At 37.6% G+C, this 23,206-nt stretch overlaps 1 protein-coding gene across 2 annotated transcripts in view; it reads left to right on the top strand.

Moving 5' to 3' along the window:
• TMCO5A (transmembrane and coiled-coil domains 5A) overlaps nt 1-23,206 on the top strand; it is a 61,746-nt gene that overhangs the window by 18,530 nt on the left and 20,010 nt on the right. The window contains exon 12 of one of the 2 annotated variants that reach the window (XM_012507189.2): nt 14,885-15,984. The exons of the other annotated variant lie outside the window; for it this stretch is intronic. Coding sequence (XP_012362643.1) covers nt 14,885-14,903 — 19 coding nt within the window. The 3' untranslated portion in view covers nt 14,904-15,984. Of the gene's footprint in view, nt 1-14,884; nt 15,985-23,206 lie in introns of those variants that run through there. 2 annotated transcript variants of the gene reach the window in all.

Genomic DNA, 23,206 nt, shown 5'->3' with positions numbered 1-23,206 from the left:
GCATTCACTACAAGCTGACTGAAGAGCCTTGGGGCCTTCTTTAAGGAAACATTAGTGGTAGTCTGGCAGTATTCCCCATAGGCCTGTGGTGGCAGTGGCCATGGTGTGAGGCATCTCTGCTTTTGTAAAGGGGAGGGAAGAGTGGGAAGAACTGAGTCTTTTGGTTTGAATGCCGGCTTATCTGCAGTACAATAGAATATCAGGTAGACTTCTAAAGCTCTTGACTCTAGACCCTGGCCCCTGAAAGCACCTCTGGACATGCACAGGGCCAGGGGTAACTCACCACCCTGAAGGGAAGGACACAAGCCTGGTTGCTTTGCCACCTGCTGATTGTAGAGCCCCGGGGCCTTGAGTGAACATAGGCCATAGCCAGGGAGTGATTACAGCAGGACTTGGGTAAGACCCAGTGCTGTGCTGGCTTCAGGTCTAACGGTTCAGCACAGTCCTAGTGGTTTTGGCCGCAGAGGTACTTGTGTTACACCACCCAGAGCTCCAGGTGACTCAGAAAAGAGAGAGACGCCATTCATTTGGGGGGAAGTAAGGAAAGAGAATAAGAACCTCTGCCTGATAATCCAAAGAATTCTTCCAGATTTTGCTTAAAACCATCAAGGTGGTACCTCTACAAGTTGGCAAGAACCACAGTATTACTGGGCTTAGGGTGTCCCCTAAAGCAGATATGGCTTAGATCACAATGTCAAAGTCCTTTTGAATATCTGGAAGGCCTTCCCAAGTAGAATGGGTACAAACAAGCCCAGACTGAGAAGACTACAATAAATGCCTAACTCTTCAATGCCCCAACACCAAACATCTACAGGCATCAAAAACATCCAGGAAAACATGACCTCACCAAACTAACCAAGTAAGCCACCAGGGACCAATCCTAGAGAAACAGAGATATGTGACCTTTCAGGCAGAAATTTAAAATATCTGTTTTGAGGAAACTCAAATTCAAGATAACACAGAGAAGAAACTCAGAATTCTATCAGAAAAATTTAACAAAGAGATTAAAGTAATTTAAAAGAATCAAGCAGAAACTCTGGAGTTAAAATGCATTTAGCATACTGAAGAATACACCAGAGTCTTTTAATAGCAGAATTGATCAAGCAGAAGAAAGAATTAGTGAGCTTAAAGACAAGCTAATTGAAAATACACAGTCAGAGGACATAAAAGGAAAAAATAAAATAAAATCAAAGCACACCTACATGATCTAGAAAGTAACCTCAAAAGTAAAAATCTAAGAGTTACTGGCCTTAAAGGGGAGATAAAGAGATAGGCATAGAAAGTTTACTTGAAGGAATAATAACAAAGAACTTCCCAAACTTAGAGAAAAATATCAATATCCAAACATAGAACACCTACAGATTTAACCCAAAGAAGACTATGTCGAGGCATTTAATAATCAAACTCCCAAAGGTCAAGGATAAAGAAAGGATCATAAATGCAGCAAGAGAAAAGAAAAAAATAATACACAATGGAGCTCTAATATATCTGGCAGCAGACATTTCAATGCAAATCTTACAGACCAGGAGAGACTGCCATGATATATTTGAAGTGCTAGAGGAAATAAACATTTATGCTGCTATAGTATTCTGGTGAAAATGTCCTTCAAACATGAAGGAGAAATACAGGCTTTCCTAGACAAACAAAATCTGAGGGACTTCATCAACACCAGACCTATCCTACAAGAAATGCTAATGGGAGTACATTAGTCAGAAAGAAAAGGACAGTAATGAGCAATAAGAAATTATCTGAAGGTACAAAACTACTGCTAATAGTAAGTACACAGAAAACCACAACATTATAACATTGTAACTGTGGTATGTATACTACTCTTAAGTAGGAAAACTAAACAATGAACCAATCAAAAATAATAACTACAACTTTTCAAAACATAGACAGTATAATAAGATATAAATAGAAACAACAAGAAGTTAAAAAGTGTGGGTACAAAGTTAAGAAATAGAGCCTTTTTTTTCTTTTTTCATGTTTGTTTATGCAAGTAATGTTAAGTTGTTGTTAGCTTAAAATAATGGGTTATAAGTTAGTATTTGCTAACCACATAGTAATCTCAAAAAACATACAATGAATACTCAAAAAAATACAAAAGAAAAACTAAATTATATCACCAGATGGAATCACCTTTACTAGAAGGAAGACAGGAAGAAAAGAAAGAAGGAAGAGAAGACCACAGAACAACAAGGAAACAAGTAACAAAATGGCAGAAGTAAGTTTTTACTTATCAATAATAACATTGAATGTAAGTGGGCTAAACTCTCCAATCAAAGGACATAGACTGGCTGAAGGAATTTATAAACAGAACCCAACGATCTGTTGCCTAAAAGAAACACATTCAGGCAAGAATAACTATTCTTATCTAAGACAAAACAGATTTAAAGAGTAAAAATGTAAGAGACAAGGTCATAACATAATGATAAAGGAGTTAATTCAGCAAGAGGATACAACAATTTTAGATATATATGCACCCAACACTGGAGCACCCAGATATATATAGCAAATATTATTAAAGCTAAAGAGAGAGATAGACCTTAATACAATAATACCTGGAGACTTCAACACCCTACCTTCAGCTTTGGACAGATCTCCCAGACAGAAAATCAACAAACAAACATTGGATGTAATCTGCACTGTAGTCAAAATAAACCTAATAGATATTTACAGAACATTTCATCCAGCAGCTTCAGAATACACATTATTTTCCTTAGCACATAGATCACTCTCAAGAATAGACCATATTTTAGGTCACAAAACAGCATTCTCAAAAATTGAAATAATATCAACCATCTTCTCTGACCACAATGGAATAAAACTAGAAATCAATAATGAGGAATTTTGGAAAGTATAGAAATACATGGAAATTAAACAATATGCTCCTGAATGACTAGTAGGTCAATGAAGAAATTAAGAAGGAAATTTAAAAATTTCTTGAAACAAATGATAATGGAAACACAACAGAACAAAATCTATAGAATACAACAAAAGTAGTACTAAAAGAGAAATTTATAGCTGTAAGTGCCTATATCAAAAAAGAAGAAAAACTTTAAATAAACAACAAAATGATGCATCTTGAAGAACTAGAAAAGCAAGAGCAAAACAAACCCAAAATTAGTAGAAGAGAAACATAAATATGAGAGCAGAAATAAATGAAATCAAAATGAAGAAAACAATACAAAAGATCAATGAAACAAAATGTTGCTTTTTTGAAAAGTTAAACAACATTGAAAAACCTGCAGCCAGACTAAGAAAAAGAGAGAGGTGATCCAAATAAATGAAATAGAGGTGAAAAAAGTAGACATTGCAACTGGTCCTGCAGAAATTCAAAGGATTTATTAGTGGCTACTATGAGCAACTATAGGCCAATAAATTGGAAAATCTAGAAGAAATTAACAAATTTCCAAACAAAAACAACTTAACAAGATTGAACCATGAAGAAATCCAAACCTGAAAAGACCAATAACAAGTAATGAGATCAAAGCCGTAATAAATAGTCTCCCAGTAAAGAAAAGCTCAGACCTGATGACTTCACTCCTGAATTCTATCAAACATTTAAAGATGAACTACAGGGGTTGCAATCCTAGTCTCTGATAAAACAAACTTTAAATGGTTACAAACATCAAAAGAGACAAAGAAGGGCATTACATAATGGTAAAGGGATCAATGCAACATGAAAAGCTAAATATCCTAAATACACATGCACCCAATACAGGAGTACGCAGATTCATAAAGCAAGTTCTCAGAGACCTACAAAGAGACTTAGACTCCCACACAATAATAGTGAAAGTCTTTAACACCCCACTGTCAATATTAGACAGACCAACAAGGCAGAAAATTAACAAGAATATCCAGGACTTGAACTCAGCTCTGGACCAAGCAGATCTAATAGACATCTACAGAACTCTCCACCCCAAATCAACAGAATATACATTCTTCTCAGCACCACATTGCACTTATTCCAAAATTGACCACATAATTGGAAGTAAAACACTCCTCAGCAAATGCAAAAGAATGGAAATCATAACAAACAGCCTCTCAGACCACAGTGCAATCAAATTAGAACTCAGGATTAAGAAACTCACTCAAAACCACACAACTACATGGAAACTAAACAACCTGCTCCTGAATGACTACTGGGTAAATAATGAAATGAAGGCAGAAATAAACAAGTTCTTTGAAAGCAATGAGACCAAAGACACAATGTACCAGAATCTTGGGGACACATTTAAAGCAGTGTGTAGAGGGAAATTTATAGCACTAAATGCCCACAAGAGAAAGGAGGAAAGATCTAAAATCAACACCCTAACATCACAATTAAAAGAACTAGAGAAGCAAGAGCAAACAAATTCAAAAGCTAGCAGAAGGCAAGAAATAACTAAGATCAGAACAGAACTGAAGGAGATACAGACACGAAAAACCCTTTAAAAAAATCAGTGAATCCAGGAGCTGGTTTTTTGAAATGATCAACAAAATAGATAGACCACTAGCCAGACTAATAAAGAAGAAAACAGAGAATCAAATAGATGCAATAATAATGATGAAGGGGTTATCACCACTAATCCCACAGAAATATAAACTACATCAAAGAATACTATAAACACCTCTATGCAAATAAACTAGAAAATCTAGAAGAAATGAATAAGTTCCTGGATAGATACACCCTCCCAAGACTAAACCAGGATGAAGTCGAATCCCTGAATAGACCAATAACAAGTTCTGAAATTGAGACAGCAATTAATAGCCTACCAACCGAAAAAAGTCCAGGACCAGACGGATTCCCAGCCAAATTCTACCAGAGGTACAAAGAGTAGCTGGCACCATTCCTTCTGAAACTATTCCAAACAATAGAAAAAGGGAATCCTCCCTAACTCATTTTATGAGGGCAGCATCATCCTGATACCAAAACCTGGCAGAGACACAACAAAATAAGAAAATTTCAGGCCAGTATCCCTAATGAACATCGATTTGAAAATCCTCAATAAAATACTGGCAAACCGAATCCAGCAGCACATCAAAAAGCTTGTCCACCACGATCAAGTTGGCTTCATCCCTGGGATGCAAGGCTGGTTCAACGTATGCCAATCAATATATGTAATCCATCACATAAACAGAACCAATGACAAAAACCACATGATTATCTCAATAGATGCAGAAAAGCCTTCGACAAAATTCAACAGCCCTTCGCGCTAAAAACTCTCAATAAACTAGGTATTGATGGAACATTTCTCAAAATAATGAGAGCTATTTATGACAAACCCACAGCCAATATCATACTGAATGGGCAAAAGCTGGAGGCATTCCCTTTGAATACTGGCACAAGACAAGGATGCCCTCTCTCACCACTCCTATTCAACATAGTATTGGAAGTTCTGGCCAGGGCAATCAAGCAAGAGAAAGAAATAAAAGGTATTCAGTTCTGAAAAGAGGGAGTCAAATTGTCTGTGTTTGCAGATGACATGACTGTATATTTAGAAAACCCCATCATCTCAGCCCCAAATCTCCTTAAGCTGATAAGCAACTTCAGCAAAGTCTCAGGATACAAAATCAATGTGCAAAAATCACAAGCATTCCTATACACCAATAATAGACAGAAAGCCAAATCATGAGTGAACTCCCATTCACAATTGCTACAAAGAGAATTAATATACCTAGGAATACAACTTACAAGGGATGTGAAGGACTTCTTCAAGGAGAACTACAAACCACTCCTCAAGGAAATAAGAGAGGATACAAACAAATGGAAAAACATTCCATGCTCATGGATAGGAATAATCAATGTCAGGAAAATGGCCATACTGCCCAAAGTAATTCATAGATTCGGTGCTATCCCCATCAAGCTACCATTGACTTTCTTCAAAGAATCAGAAAAAACTACTTCAAATTTCATATGGAACCAAAAAAGAGCCCATATAGCCAAGACAATCCTAAGCAAAAAGAACAAAGCTGGAGGCATCATACTACCTGACTTCAAACTATACTACAAGGCTACAGTAACCAAAACAGCATGGTACTGGTACCAAAACAGATATATAGACTAATGGAACAGAACAGAAGCCTCAGAAATAATGCCACACATCTACAACCATTGATCTTTGACAAACCTGACAAAAACAAGCAATGGGGAAAGGATTCCCTATTTAATAAATGGTGTTGGGAAAACTGGCTAGCCATATGTAGAAAGCTGAAACTGGATCCCTTCCTTACACCTTATACAAAAATTAACTCAAGATGGATTAAAGACCTAAACATAAGACCTAAAACCAAGGCTGAGGCAGGAGAATGGTGTGAACCCCGGGGGGCGGAGCCTACAGTGAGCCAAGATCGCGCCACTGCACTCCAGCCTGGACGACAGCAAGACTGTCTCAAAAAAAAAAAAAAAAAAAAAAAAAAAGACCTAAAACCATAATAACACTAGAAGAAAACCTAGGCAATACCATTCAGGACATAGGCATGAGAAAATACTTCATGACTAAAACACCAAAAGCAAAGGCAACAAAAACCAAAATAGATAAATGGGATATACTTAAACTAAAGAGCTACTGCACAGCAAAAGAAACTATCATCAGAGTGAACAGGCAACCTACAGAATGGGAGAAAATTTTTGCAATCTATCCATCTGACAAAGGGCTAATATCCAGAATCTACAAAGAACCTAAAACAACTCCACCAAATAGTGGGCAAAGGATATGGACAGACACTTTCCAAAAGAAGACATTTATGCAGCCAACAAACATGAAAAAAAGTTCACCATCACTGGTCATTAGAGAAATGCAAATCAAAACCATGATGAGATACCATCTCACACCAGTTAGAATGGTGATCATTAAAAAGTCAGGAAACAACAGATGCTGGGGAGAATGTAGAGAAACAGGAATGCTTTTACACTGTTGGTGGGAGTGTAAATTAGTTCAACCATTGTGGGAGATCCTGTGGCATTTCCTCAAGGATCTAGAACTAGAAATATCATTTGACCCAGCAATCCCATTACTGGATATATCCCCAATGGATTATAAATCATTCTACTAAAAAGACACATGCACACGTATGTTTATTGTGGCACTGTTCACAATAGCAAAGACTTGGAACCAACCCAAATGCTCATCAATGATAGACTGGATAGAGGAAATGTGGCACATATACACCATGGACTACTATGCAGCCATAAAAAACGATGAGTTCATGTCCTTTGCAGGGCCATAGATGAAGCTGGAAACCATCATTCTCAGCAAACTAACACAGGAACAGAAAACCAAACACCACATGTTCTCACTCATAAGTGGGAGTTGAACAAGAGAACACATGGACACAGAGGGGAACATCACACAACAGGGCCTGTCAGGGGGTTGGGGGTTAGGTTAGGGGAGGGATAGCATTAGGAGAAATACCTAATGTAGATTATGGGTTGATGGGTGTAGTAAACCACCATGGCACGTGTGTACCTAGGTAACAAACCTGCACATTCTGCACATGTACCCCAGAACTTAAAGTATAATTAAAAAATAAATAAAGATGAACTAATGCCAATCCTATTCAAACTATTCCAAAATACAGAAGAGGAGGGAATACTTCCCAACTCATTCTATAAGGTCAATATTACCCTGACACCACAACCAGACAAAGACACATCAAAAAAGAAAACTACAGGCCAAAATATCTGATGAATATTGGTGCAAAATCCTCCACAAAATACTAGCAAACCAAATTAACGATACATTAAAAATATCATATATCATGACCTGGGATGCAGGGATAGTTCAACATACACAAATCAATCAATGTGATTGATTATATCAACAGAATGAAGGACAAAAACCATATGATCATTTCAATTGGTGCTGAAAAAGCAATTGATATAATTCAACAAGGCCTCATGATAAAAGCCCTCAAAGAACTGGAGATAGAAAAAACATAGCTCAACATAATAAAAGCCATATATGACAGACCCACAGCTAGTATCATACTGAATGAGGAAAAACTGAAGGCCTTTCCTCTAATATCTGGAACATGTCCACTTTCATAACTGTTATTCAATATAGTACTGGAAATCCTAGCTAGAGCAACCAGAAAAGAGAAAGAAATAAAGAACATCCAAATTGGAAAGAAAGAAGTCAAATTCTGCTTGTTTTCAGATGATACTATATATGGAAAAAAAATTAAAGAATCCCCCCAAAAAAACCTATTTAGAACCGATAAACAAATTCAGTAAAGTTGCAGGATACAAAATCAACATACAAAAATCAGTAACTTTTTTTTATAAGTTATTGGGGTACAGTTGGTATTTGGTTACATGAGTAAGTTCTTCAGTGGTGATTTGTGAGATTCTGGTGTACCTATCACCCCAGCAGTATACACTGCACTATATTTGTAGTCTTTTTAAAAATATTTTTGTCCCTACATTTTTGTCCCTCACCCCCTACCACTCTTCCCCTCAAGTCCCCAAAGTCCATTGTATCATTCTTAGGCCTTTGCGTCCTCATAGCTTAGCTCCCACATATCAATAATAATATATGATGTTTGGTTTTCCATTCCTGAGTTACTTCACTTAGAATAATGGCCTCCAATCTCATCCAGGTTGCTGCAAATGCCATTATTTCATTTCTTTTTATGGCTGAGTAGTATTCCATCATATAAATATACCATAATTTGTTTACCCATTAGTTGATTGATGGGCATTTGGGTTGGTTCCATGATTTTTCAATTGCAAATTGTGCTGCTATAAACATAAGTGTGTAAATATCTTTTTTGTATGATGACTTCTTCTCCTCCTGGTAGATATCCAGTAGTGGGATGGCTGGATCACATGGTAGTTCTACTTTTAGTTGTTTAAAAAATCTCCACACTGTCTTCCATAGTGTTTGTACTAGTTTACATTCCAACCAGCAGCGTAGAAGTGTTCCCTCTTCACCACATCCACGTCAACATCTACTGTTTTTTGATTTTTTGATTATGGCCATTCTTGCAAGAGGAAGGTAGTATCACACTGTGGTTTTGATTTGCATTTCCTTGATCAGTAGTGATACTGAGCATTTTTTCATATGTTTGTTGGCCATTTGTATATTTTGTTTTGAGAATTGTCTATTCGTGTCCTTAGCCTAATTTTTTATGGGATTGTTTGGTTTCTCTTGCTGACTTGTTTGAGTTTGTTGTAGATTCTGAATATAGATTCTGAATAGTCCCTTGTCAGATGTATAGATTGCAAAGATTTTCTGCCACTCTGTGGACTGTCTGTTTACTCTGCTGACTATTCCTTTTGCCATACAAAAGCTCTTTAGTTTAATTAAGTCTCAACTATTTATCTTTGTTTTTATTGCATTTGCTTTTGGGTTCTTGGTCAGGAAATCCTTGCCTAAGCCAATGTCTAAAAGGGTTTTTCCAATGTTATCTTCTAGAATTTTTATAGTTTCAGGTCTTAGATTTAAGTCCTTAATCCATCTGGAGTTGATTTTTGTATAAGGCAAGAGATGAGGATCCAGTTTCATTCTCCTACATGTGGCTATCCAATTATCCCAGCACTATTTGTTGAAAAGGGTGTCCTTTCCCCATATTATGTTTTTGTTTGCTTTGTTGAATATCAGTTGGCTATAAGTATTTGGGTTTATTTCTGAGTTCTCTATTCTGTTCCATTGGTCTATGTGCCTATTTTTATACCAGTATCATGCTGTTTTGGTGACTATGGCCTTATAGATTAGTTTGAAATCAGGTAGTGTCATGCCTCCAGATTTGTTCTTTTTGCTTAGTCTTGCTTTGGCTATGTGGGCTCTTTTTTTGTTTTTTATCAATTTTAGAATTGTTTTTTTCTAATTCTGTGAAGAATGATGACGGTATTTTGATGGGGATTGCATTCAATTTGTAGATTGCTTTTGGCAGTATGTCATTTTCACAATATTGATTCTACCCATCCATGAGCATGGGATGTGTTTCCATTTGTTTGTGTCATCTATGAATTCTTTCAGCAATGTTTTTCAGTTTTTCTTGTAGAGGTCTTTCACCTCCTTCTTTAGGTAAATTCTTAAATATTTTATTTTATTTTTGCAGCTACTGTAAAAGGGATTGAATTCTTGATTTGATTCTCCACTTGGTCACTGTTGGTATATAGAAGAGCTACTGATTTGTGTACATTAATCTCGTATCTGGAAACTTTGCTGAATTCTTCTATCAGTTCTAGGAGCCTTCTGGAGGAGTCTTTAGGGTTTTCAAGGTAAATGATCATATCATCAGCAAACAGTGACAGTTTGACTTCCTCTTTACTGATTTGGATGCCCTTTATTTTTTTATCTTGTCTGATTGCTCTGGCTAAGACTTACAGTACTATGTTGAAGAGGAGTAGTGAGAGTGGGCATCCTTGTCTTGTTCCAGTTCTCAGAGGGAATGCTTTCAACATTTTCCCATTGGCATTATATTGGCTGGTGATTTGTCATAGATGGCTTTTATTACATTGAGGTATCTCCCTTGTATGCCAATTTTGCTGAGAGTTTTAATCATAAAGGGATGCTGGATTTTGTCAAACGCTTTTTCTTCATCTATTGAGATGATCATGTGATTTTGGTTTTCATTCTGTTTATGTGGCATATAACCTTTATTGACTTGTGTACGTTAAACCATCCCTGCATCCCTGGTATGAAACCCACTTGATCGTGATGGATTATCTTTTTGATATGTTGTTGGATTCAGTTAGCTAGTATTTTGTTAAGGATTTTAGTATCTATCTTCATCAAGGATATCAATCTGTAGTTTTCTTTTTTGGTTGTGTCCTTTCCTGGTTTTAGTATTAGGGTGATGCTGGCTTCTCAGAATGAATTGGGGGGTGGGGGTTCCCTCTTTCTCTATCGTGTGGAATAGTGTCAAAATGATTGGTACCAATTCTTCTTTGAATGTCTTGTAGAATTCTTCTGTGAATCCGTCTGGTCCTGGACTTTTTTTGTTGTTGGTAATTTTTAAATTGCCATTTCTATATCGCTGCTTGTTATTGGTCTGTTCAGTGTATCTAATTCTTCCCAATTTAAGCTAGGAGGGCTGTATCTTTCCAGGAATTTATCCATCTCTTCTAGATTTTATCATTTATATGTGTAAAGGTGTTCATAATAACCTTGAATAATCTTTTGTATTTCTGTGGTGTCAGTTGTAATATCTCCTGTTTCATTTCTTAATGAGGTTATTTGGATTTTCTCTCTTCTTTTCTTTGTTTATATTGCTAATGATCTATCAATTTTATCTCTCTTTTCAAAGAACCAGCTTTTTGTTTCATTTATCTTTTGTATTTCTTTTGTTGTTGTTGTTTGTTTCAATTACATTTAGTTCTGCTCTGATCTTTGTTATTTCCTTTCTTCTGCTGGGTTTGGTGTGGTTTGTTCTTGTTTCTGTAGTTCCTTGAGGTGTGACCTTCGAATTCAGCTTGTGCTCTTTCAGTCTTTTTGATGTAGGGGTTCAGGGCTATAAACTTTCCTCTTAACACCACCTTTGCTGTATCCCAGATGTTTTGACAGGTTGTGTCATTATTGTCCTTCAGTTTGAATAATTTTTTAATTTCCATCTTCATTTCATTTTTGACCCAATGCTCATTCAGGAGCAGGTTATATAATGTCCATGTATTTGCATGGTTTTGAAGGTTCCTTTTGGTGTTGATTTCCAGTTTTATTCCACTGTGGTCTGAGATAGTGCTTGATATAATTTTGATTTTCTTAAATCTATTGAGCCTCATTTTATGGCCTATCATATGGTCTATCTTTGAGAAAGTTCCATGTGCTGTTGAATAGAATGTGTATTCTGCAGTTGTTGGATAAAATGTTCTGTATGTATCTGTTAAGTCCATTTGTTCCAAGATATAGTTTAAATCCATTGTTTCTTTGTTGACTTTCTGTGTGATGACCTATCTACTGCTGTCAGTGGAGTATTGAAGTCCCCCACTATTATCATGTTGCTGTCTATCTCATTTCTTAGGTCTATTAGGAATTGTTTTATAAATTACAGAGCTCCAATGTTAGGTGCATATATGTTTAGGATTGTGATATTTTCCCGTTGGACAAGGACTTTTGCCATTATACAATGTCCCTCTTTTTCTTTTTTAACTGCTGTTGCTTTAAAGTTTGTTTTGTCTGATATAAGAATAGCTACCTCTTCCTTGAATATTTCTCCCTTCACTTCTTGTTTCATTTTTTGGATTTCCTTGCACTGGGCTTTGCCTTTCTCTGGTGCCTCCCTGAGTCACTTAATAACTAACCTCCTGAATTCTTTTTCAGGTAAATCAGGGATTTTTTTTTTCTTGGTTTGAATCAACTGCTGGTGAACTAGTGTGATTTTGGGGGGTGTTAAAGAGCCTTGTTTTGTCGTATTACCAGAGTTGGTTTTCTGGTTCCTTCTCATTTGTGTAGGCCCTGTTAGAGGGAAGGTCTAGGGCTGAAGGCTGTTGTACAGATTCTTTTGTCCCATGGGGTGTTCCCTTGATGTAACACTCTCCCCCTTTTCCTAAGAATGTGGATTCCTGTGAGCAGAACTGCAGTGATTGTTGCCTCTCTTCTGGGTTTAGCTACCCAGCAAGTCTACCAGGTGCCAGGCTGGTACCAGGGGTTGTCTGCACAGAGTCCTGTCATATGAACTGTCTATGGATCTCTCAGCCATGGGTACCAACACAGCATTTGGGGTGTCTTCTGGGTCCTGCAGGAGCAGTCCACTTCCTTCAGAGGGTCTATAGGTCCTCTCAGAATTGCTGGTTTGTTCTTGAAGTTGATCTGGAGCTAAAATTCACAATGCAAGCCTCTGCATGCTTCTCTCTCTGTCTGAGTTGGAGCTGCCATCTAGTGCTGCCTCCCATCCACCAAGATGACCTGTCTCCACTTTGTGAAAATCAGTAGCAATTTCTATATGCCAACAGTGAACAATCTGAAAAGAAAATAAAAATAATTCCACTTATCATAGTCACAAATAAAATTAAATATCTAGGAATTAACCAAAGAAGTGAAAGATCTTTATAATAAAAAATGTAAAAAACTGATGAAAGAAATTGAAGAGGACACCAAAAAATGGAAAGTTATTCCAAGTTCATGGATTGGAAGAATTAATATTATTAAAATATCCATACTACCCAAAGCAATCTACAGATTTAGTGCAATTTTCATCAAAATACCAATGACATTCTTCACATAAATTTAAAAAAACTATTCTAAAACTTATAGGGAGCCATTAAAGACCCAGAATAGCTAAAACTATCCTAAGCAAAAAGAATAAAACAGGAGGAATCACATTACTTGACTTCAAATTATACTACAGAGCTATAGTGATCAAAGCAGCATGGTACTGGCATAAAAACAGACACATATACCAATGCAACATAATAGAGAACCCAGAAACAAATCTACACACCTGCAGTGAACTCATTGTTGACAAAAGTGCCAAGAACAAACATGGGCAAAAAGACAGTCTCTTCAATAAATGGTGCTGAGAAAACTGGATATCCACATGCAGAAAAATGAAATGAAATCCCTGTCTCTCAACATATACAAAAATCAAACCAAAATGGATTAAAGTCTTAAATCTAAGACCTCAGCCTATGAAACTAGCACAAGAAAACATCAGAGAAACTCTCCAGTACATTGGTCTGAGCAAAAATTTCTTGAGTAATACAAGCACAGGCAACCGAGACAAAAATGGACAAATGGGTTCTCATCAAGTTATAAAGCTCCTGCACAGCAAATGAAACAATCAACAAAGTGAAGAGACACCTCACAGAATGGGGGAAAATATTTGCAAACTACTCTTCTGACAAGGGATTGATAACCAGGGTATATAAGGAGCTCAAACAACTTATTTCCTTATTTATAGGAAATAAGTCTAATAATCTGATTTAAAATGGGCAAAATATTTGAATAGATATTTCTCAAAAGAATACATACAAATGGCAAACAGGCATGTGTGAAAGGTACTTGACATCATTGATCATCAGAGAAATGCAAATCAAAACTACAACGAGATATCATCTCACCCCAGTTAAAATGGCTTTATCCAAAAAGGCAATAACAAATACTGGCAAAGATATAGAGAAAAGGGAACACTCATATATTGTTAGTGGGAATGTAAGTTAGTACAGCCACTAAGGAGAACAGTTTGGAGGTTCCTCAAAAAACTAAAAATAGAGCTACCATATGATCCAGCAATCCCACTGCTGAGTATATACTCAAAACAAAGGAAATCAGTACATTGAACAGCTATCTACGCTTTCATGTTCATTGCAGCACTGTTCACAATAGCCAAAATTTGGAATCAACCTAAGTGCCCATCAACAGATGAATAAAGAAAATATGGTACATCTACACAATAGAGTGCTATTCAGCCATAAAAAGAAAATGAGATTCCGTCATTTGCATTGGAACTGGAGGCCATTATGCTAAGTAAAATTAGCCATGCACAGAAAGACACACATCACATGTTCTCATTTATTTGTGAAATCTAAAAATCAAAACAATTGAACTTATGAAGATAGTAGAATAATGGTTATCAGAGGTTGTGAAGGATGATGGCAGGGAGGTGAGAATGCTTAGCGGATTTTTTTTTTAAGTAAGACCTAGTATTTGATAGCAAAACAGGGTGACTATCATCAATAACAATTTAATTGTACATTTTTAAATAACTAAGTATAATTGGTTTGTAAATACAATGGATAAATGCTTGAGGAGATGGGTACATCATTTTACATGATGTGATTATTACTCATTGCATGCCTGTTTCAAAACATCTCATGTACCCCATAAATATACACACCTACTATGTACCCACAAAATTTTTTTCAGTGCACAAATAGACTTGGGGTTTTAGGCAAGGCTAGAGCAAGAAACCTCAAAACAATGTCTCGGGACATCATTTCTTTTTCTTCTCTCTTCAGATGGGCCTTCTCCTTTTAGTGGCAAGATGGCTGCCAACAACCTAGATCTCGTACTACCAGATTAGCAACCTTAGCAGAATAAAAGTCTTTTCCAACAGGTTCAGCAGTAAAGTCCAGAAAAGGTCATAAACTGGCCTATCTGAGGTCAATTGCCTACCCTGTCCCACAGTCAATGTGGCCAGAGGGATGGAGTACTCTGACTGGTCAAGCTTATGTCATATGTTCAGCCCCTTATTAAGGACTAAGAGCAGTAAAAGAAGAAGAACAAAGTAAGGGAATCACCTAAACTATATGGAATGCTTTTCTCCCAGTAAAAGGGGCTCAGTTCCTATGGAAGAGAAAAGGGATGCTGGACATGCAAAAGCAGAGGTCTACTTCATTGTTAAACTCTGTGTCTTCCTATAGCAAAAATTATAACTTCTAAAGATAGTAGATTAAGATGGTGAAAGCTTCTACAAAGAGCTCAGTTTAAGAACCATGTAAATAATCAGGTCACTAGGGCTAAAGTAAGCAACAATTCTAAAATAAGTAGAATATGACTGGTATAAATTGCTTCACCAACTCAAAGTAGCATATATATCACACCTCTTATTTTTCCAATTAATTGCTGAAACACTCACATGCCTTGCTAATAGGATATACTCTACATTATTTTCCAGTACAAGAGAAAATTATTTTAAATGGTAAGGTTTTAGGTCTAAAAATGTCTCAACTTTAAGAAAGCTGATATCAAGCAGGTCATATTTTCTAGGCATTGTGCAATGACTATAGAAATTATGAAAATGTGTAACCAACCAGTAATATCTAGCCACATGCAAATTTTATAAAAGATCCTTTTAATTAACTTCTGGATTAAATGGAAAATCCAAACTGAGATTAGTTTTATAGGGTCAGTTACATGCTAAGGAGGAAGCATAGAGAGTAGGAGAATGGTTACCAGAGGCTGTAACTTTCTTAATTTAAGGTAAAAAATTTTACCCTATTAGCTTAGTATTAGATGAAAACAGAAATTCTTGTCACATACAGGCACTATTCACTGCAGTGAAGTACATCTTTTCAGAAAGTTGCATAAAATCGAATAAAATACCATGTATTAAATTTAAAAAAAACTGGATACATTTGAACTCCTTCTTGAAGTTATTCCTCCCTCCTAAATTGTCACGAGCATTTATAGCTCTCAAGCCCAAGGGCAGGGAGGGGTCATTCTAGCATTCACACCAGCCAGGAGCCAACCTGGGACTCCTTGGTCCACTGCCATTGCTTTGTGAGAACGCATAATGTCACTGTTAAAAACTGATCCTACACAACGTGGTCAAGGAATTTATTGTACAAATTGAGACACTTGTGATAATAGAAAGGAATGCTGTTAATAATTATGCCAGGACTGTTTCAGAAAACCAGGATGTATGGTTACCTTCTATGTAATTCAAGATCTTGTTCACCCTATGTGGTTTGCTGAGGCAGGTGGATTTCATTCTTCAGTGTTAAGTGCAGATAACAGTATCCCATGCTTAGAATCTCAGTGCCAGACTCAAGGTGCACCTCTTCTTCCATTCAAATACTCAGCCCTCCTCAGCCCTCTGCTCCAAGGTCAAGCTCCTAGAGGATCAAGATGAACTCCGGTTTCTGCCTCCCTCACCCTTGCTTCTCCAGGATGCCCTTCAGGAAGTCAGGCTACTCTCTGGAGATCCGCCCCTTTGGAGGTCAGAATTCTTACCTTCCAAAGACTCACCACCCAAACGCAAAGAGCTCAATGATACACTCCAAGGAAAGCTCCAAGGTGCACACCTTTCCTTCCAGACACTTTCCACACTCCTTTGAAGGTTCTGCATCTGGAGAAGAGAAACAGTTTACTAAAAGCCAGCGTTAGAGACACCATTCGTTTCTACGGTCAAATCTGAGTTTTCTGAGCTGTTATCAACTGGCCTGTTTAGGCAACATCTCTACACTTCTACGTTTCTTTTTTTTTTTTTTTTAGATGGAGTCTCACCCTGTTGCCCAGGATGGAATAATGACATGATCTCAGCTCACTGCAACTTCCACCGCCCAGGTTCAAATGATTCTCCTGCCTCAGCCTCCCAAGTAGCTGGGGTTACAGGCGCCCACCACCACGCCCGGCTAATTTTTGTATTTCTAGTAGAGACAAGATTTCACCACATTGGCCAGGCTATTTCAAACTCCTGACCTCGTGATCTGCCCACCTCAGCCTCCCAAAGTGTTGGGATTACAGGCGTGAGCCACTGTGCCCGGCCTACTTCTACATTTCAAAATAATAATTTATCAGAATGATGAGTTCATATTGCTCATGATTTGAGGAGAAAAGGGAAAGGAAGAAAAAGAGTATTTGTTAAATCCCTAGTACTGTGTAGTGTTGGGAATATATGGATGAAGAAGACATATATGGTTTTGAGAAGGTGGGAAGGAGAGACAGATATAGCACATGTGTATATATGATAAGTCCTATAACAGAAACATAGAAGAAGGAGTAATTCTCCATGTCTACATCCAATAAGAGGTGACATTAAATCTGTGAATCATGCTAGACTTAGAAGAAAAATGACATGCCACATATTAGATAAGCTGACCATGTGTTAGCAAAGCCATTCTTTACTGAAGGACTAAAAACATTTTCCATCCTAGATGAATAACTTAAATGGAAGTACCAAATAGATGTATCCCCCAAAATGAGCAACTTAGTCTATCAAGTTGTCTGGAGTTGGTAAATTCTTTATAACACTAGGCTTCAGAGAAAAGCAAACCCTCTTCTACTGGCAATTATTAGAGTAGTGCACAAATACCCACATTCTGATAATGCTAGTAACTCTGAGATATTTACTCAAGACCCTATCACCCTAAATGAGAATACCCAACACTATGTCACTGCCTTGAGGGTTTCCAATAAAGTTCTGCATTTTGTGTACAGCTTTTTATAAAACTTCTATTTTAGGTTCAGGGGTACATGCACTGGTTTGTTATATAGGTAAATTGCATGTCACAGGGGTTTGTTATACAGATTATTTCATCACCGAGGTAATAATCTTACTATCCAATAGGTGGTTTTTAGGTCCTCTTCCTCCTCCACCTTCCACCCTCAAGTACACTTGTGTTCATGTGTTGTTGATATTTGCTCCCATTTATAAGCAAGAACATGCAGTATTTGGTTTTCTCTTCCTGAGTTAGTTTGCTTATGATAATGGCCTCAAACTCCATTCATGTTGCTGCAAAGGACATAATCTTGTTCTTTTTTATGGTTGCATAGTATTCCATCGTGTATATATACCACATTTTATTTATCCTGTCTACCATTGGTGGGCATTTAGGTTGATTCCATGTCTTTGCTATTGTGAGTAGTGCTGTGATAACTATATGCATGTATGTGTCTTTATAGTGGAATGGCTTATATTCCTTTGAGTATACACCCAATCATGGGACTGCTGGTTTGAATGGTAATTCTGTTTTAAGTTCTTTGAGAAATTGCCACACTGCTTTCCACTATGGCTGAACTAATTTACAGTCTGTATTATTCTGTTTTCACACTGCTGATGAAGACATACCTGAGACTGGGCAATTTACAAAAGAAAGAGGCTTATTGGACTTACATTTCTGCATGGCTAGGGAGGCTTCACAATCATAATGGAAGGTGAAAGTCATGTCTCACATGGTGGCAGACAAGAGAAGAGAGCTTGTGTAGGAAAACTCTCATTTGTAAAACCATCAGCTCTCCTGAGATTTATTGAGTATTACAAGAACAGCACAAGAAAGACCTGCCCCCATGATTCAACTATCCCCCACCAGGTCCCTCCCACAATACATGGGAATTCAAGATGAGATTTGGGTGGGGACACAGCCAAACCATATCATTCTGCCTCTGGCCCCTCCCAAATCTTATTTCTTCACATTTTAAAACCAATCATGCCTTTCCTTCAGTCCCCCAAAGTCTTAAATCATTTCTGCATTAACTCAAAAGTCCACAGTCCAAAGTCTCATTGGAGACAAGGCAAGTCCCTTCTGCCTATGAGACTGTAAAATCAAAAGCAATTTAGTTACTTCCTAAAGACAATGGGGGTACAGGCATTGAGTAAATATGGCCATTCCAAATGGGAGACATTAACCTAAACAAAGGGGCTACAGACCCCATACAAGTCCAAAATCCAGTGGGGCAGACAAATTTTAAAGCTCCAAAATGATCTCCTTTGATTGCATGTCTCATATCCAGGTCATGCTGATGCAAGAGATGGGTTCCCATGGTCTTGGGCAGCTCTGCCCCTGTGGCTTTGCAGGATATAGCCCCCCTCCTGGGTGCTTTCATGGCCTGGCATTGAGTGTCTGTGGCGTTTCCAGGCACCTCGTGCAAGCTGTCAGTGGATCTACCATTCTGGGATCTGGAGGATGGTTGCCTGCTTCTCACAGCTCCACTAGGCAGTGCCCCAGTAGGGATTCTGTGTGGGGGCTCTGACCCCACATTTCCCTTGCATACTGCACTAGCAGAGGTTCTCCATGAGGACCCTGCCCCTGCAGCAAACTTCTGCCTGGGCATCCAAGCAGTTCCATACATCCTCTGAAATCTAGGCAGAGGTTCTCAAACCTCCATTCTTGACTTCTGTGCACCTGTAGCCTCAACACCATGTGGAAGCTGCCAAGGCTTGGGGCTTCCACCCTCTGAAGCAACAGACTGAGCTGCACCTTGGCTGCCTTTGGTCACAGCTAGAGTGGCTGGAACACAAGGCACCAAGTCTCTAGACTGCACACAGCAAAGAGACTTCGGGCCCAGCCCACAAAGCCATTTTTTCCTTCTAGGCCTCCATGCCTGTGATTGGAGGGGCTGCCATGAAGACCTCTGACATGCCTTGGAGACATTTTCCCCATTGTCTTGGGGATTAAGTAATTCCTGATTACTAGGCAAATTTCTGCAGCTGCTTTGAATTTCTCCTCAGAAAATGGGATTTTCTTTTCTATCACATTGTCAGGCTGCTAATTTTCCAAACTTTTATGCTATTTCCCTTTTAAAAAAATGTTTTTAACAGCACCCAAGTCATATCTTTAATGCTTTGCTGCCTAGAAATTTCTTCCACCAGATACCCTAAATCATCTCTCTCAATTTCAAAGTTACACAAATCTCCAGGGCAGGACCAAAATGCTGCCAGTCTCTTTGCTAAAACATAACAAGAGTTACTTTTGCTCCACTTCCCAACAAGCTCTTCATCTCCATCTGAGACCACCTCAGCCTGGATTTCATTGTTCATATCATTATCGGCATTTTGTTCAAAGCCATTTAACAAGTCTCTAGGGAATTCCAAACTTCCCCACATTTTCCTGTCTTCTTCTGAGCCCTCCAAACTGTTCCAACCTCTGCGTGTTACCAAGTTCCAAAGTTGTTTCTACATTTTTGAGTATCTTTTCAGCAGCACCCCACTCTACTGGTACCAATTTACTGTATTAGTCTGTTTTCACACTGCTGATGAAGACATACCTGAGACTGGGCAATTTACATAAGAAAGAGGTTTATTGGACCTACAGTTCCACGTGGCTGGGGAGGCCTCACAATTATGGCAGAAGGTAAAAAGCACATCTCACATCACAGCAGACAAGAGAGCTTGTTCAGGGAAACTGCCATTTCTAAAACCATCTCCTGAGACTTATTCACTATCATGAGGACAGCATGGAAAAGACCTGCCCCCATGATTCAATTACCTCCCACCAGGTCCCTCCCACAACACGTGGGAATTCAAGATGAGATTTGGGTGGGGACACAGCCAAACCATATCACAGTCCCACCAACAATGTATATGCATTTTCTTTTCTCTGCAACTTTATCAGCATGTGTTATTTTTTGAGTTTTTAATAATAGCCATTTTGAGCGGTGTGAGATGTTATCTCATTGTGGTTTTGATTTGCATTTCTCTGATGATTAGTGATGTTGAGCATTTTTTCATATGCTTCTTCACCACATGTACGTCTTCTTTTGAAAAGTGTCTGTTCATGTTCTTTGCTCGCTTTTTAATGGGGTTGTTTGTTTCTTGTAAATTTAAGTTCCTTATAGATTCTGGATATTCAACATTTATTGGCTATATAGCTTGCATACATTTTCTCCCATTCTGTAGGCTGTCTGTTTACTCTGTTGATAATTTCTCTTGCTGTGCAGAAGCTCTTTGCTTTAATCAGATTCCATTTGACAATTTTTGGGTTTTGTTGCAATTGTTTTTGGCAGTTTCATCATGAAATCTTTGCCAGGACATATGTCTACAGTGACATTTTTTAGGTTGTCTTCTGGGTTTTTATAGTTGTAGGTTTTACATATAAGTCTCTAACCTAGCTTGCATTGATTTTTGTGTATGGTGTAAGGAAGGAGTTCAGTTTTAATCTTCTTCATAGGGCTAACCAGTTATTCCAGTTCTATTTATTGAATAGGGTGTCCTTCTCCCATTGCCTGTTTTGTCAACTTTGTCAAAGATCAGACTGTTGTAGGTATGTGGTTTTATTTCTGGGGTCTCTATTCTGTTCCATCAATCTATGTGTTTTTTTATTTTATTTTATTTTTTGTACCATGCTGTTTTGGTTACCGTAACCTTGTAGTATAGTTTGACGTCAGGTAATGTGATGTCTCCAGCTTTGTTCTTTGTGCTTAGTATTGCCTTGGCTATTGGGGCTCTCTTTTGGTTCCATATGAATTTTAAAATAGTTTTTTATAATTATGTGAAGAATGCCATTGATAGTTTATACGAATAGCATTGAATCTATAAATTGCTTTGGGCAGTATGGCCATTTTAACAATATTGATTCTTCCTATCCATCAGCATTGAATCTTTATGTCATCTCTGATTTCTTTGAGCAGGGTTTTGTAATTCTCATTGTAGAAATTTTTCACCTCCTTGGTTAGCTGTATTCCCAGTTATTTTATTCCTTTCCTGGCACTTGTGAATGTGATTCATTCCTGATTTGGCTCTCAGCTTGGCTATTGTTGGTGTATAGAAATGCCAGTGATTTTTGTGCATTGATTTTGTATCCTGAAACTTTGCTGAAGTTGTTCATCAGCTGAAGGAGCTTCTGGCTGAGACTATGGGGTTTTCCAGATACAGAATTATTTTGTCTACAGACGAAGACAGTTTAACTTCCTCTCTTCCTATTTCTATGTCTTTAGTTTCTTTCTCTTGTCTGATTGCTCTGTCTAGGATATCCAGTACAATGCTGAATATGAGTGGTGAAAGTGGGCATCCTTGTCTTGTTCCAATTCTCAAGTGTTTCCAGCTTTTGACCATTCAGTATGATGTTTGCTGTGGGTTTGTTTCATATGGCTCTTATTATTTTGAGGTATGTTCCTTCATTGCCTAGTGTATCAAGGGTTTTTAAAATGAAAAGATTTTGCATTTTACCAAAGGCCTTTCCTGTGTCTATTGAAATGATCATGTGGTTTTGGTTTTAATTCTGTTTATGTGATGAATCACATTTATTGCTTCATGTATGTTGAACAAACCTTGCATCCCAGAGATAAATCCTACTTGATTGTGGTGGATTAATTTTTTGATGTCTTGCTGGATTTTGCTTGCTGATATTTTGTTGAGGAATTTTGCATCTATGTTTTTATTTATCAAGAATATTGTCCTGAGGCTTTCCTTTTGTTCTGTCTCTGCCACGTTTTGGTATCAGGAAGATGCTGGCCTCATATAATGAGTTAGGGAGGAGTCCCTCCTCCTCAATTTTTTGAAATAGTTTCAATAGGAATGGTACCAGCTTTCCTTTATACATGTGATAGAATTTAGTTGTGACTTCATCTGATCCTGGGCTTTTTATGATTGGTAGGCTTTTGATTACTGATTCAATTTCAGAACTCATTATTGGTTTGTTCAGGGATTCCATTTCTTCCTGGTTCAAACTTGGGAGGTGTAGGTTTCCAAGAATTTATCCATTTATTCTAGGTTTTCTAGTTTTTGTGCTTAAAGGTATTAGTAGTAGTCTCTGAGCATTGTTTGTATTTCTGTGGGTTGGTGGTAATGTCCTCTTTGTTATTTCTGATTGTGTTTACTTGGATCTTCTCTCTTTTTTTCTTTATTTGTCTAGCTAGTGATCTACTAATCTTATTTGTTCTTTCAAAAAACCAACTCCTGATGTGTCGATCTTTTGTATGGTTTTTCACATCTCAATTTCCTTCAGTTTGCCTCTGATTTTGGTTATTTCTTGTCTTCTGCTAGCTCTGGGGTTGGTTTGCTCTTGTTTCTCTATTTACTCTAGGTGTTATGTTAGTTGCTAATTTAAGATCTTTCTATTTGATGTGGGCATTTAATGCTATAAATTTTTCTCTTAACACTGCTATAGCTGTGTCCCAGA

This window comes from Nomascus leucogenys, chromosome 6, assembly GCF_006542625.1.
Source record: "Nomascus leucogenys isolate Asia chromosome 6, Asia_NLE_v1, whole genome shotgun sequence".
Lineage (NCBI taxonomy): Eukaryota > Metazoa > Chordata > Mammalia > Primates > Hylobatidae > Nomascus > Nomascus leucogenys.
Note: the sequence above shows the minus strand (reverse complement) of the source record. Positions and strands in the feature narration are given on the sequence as shown.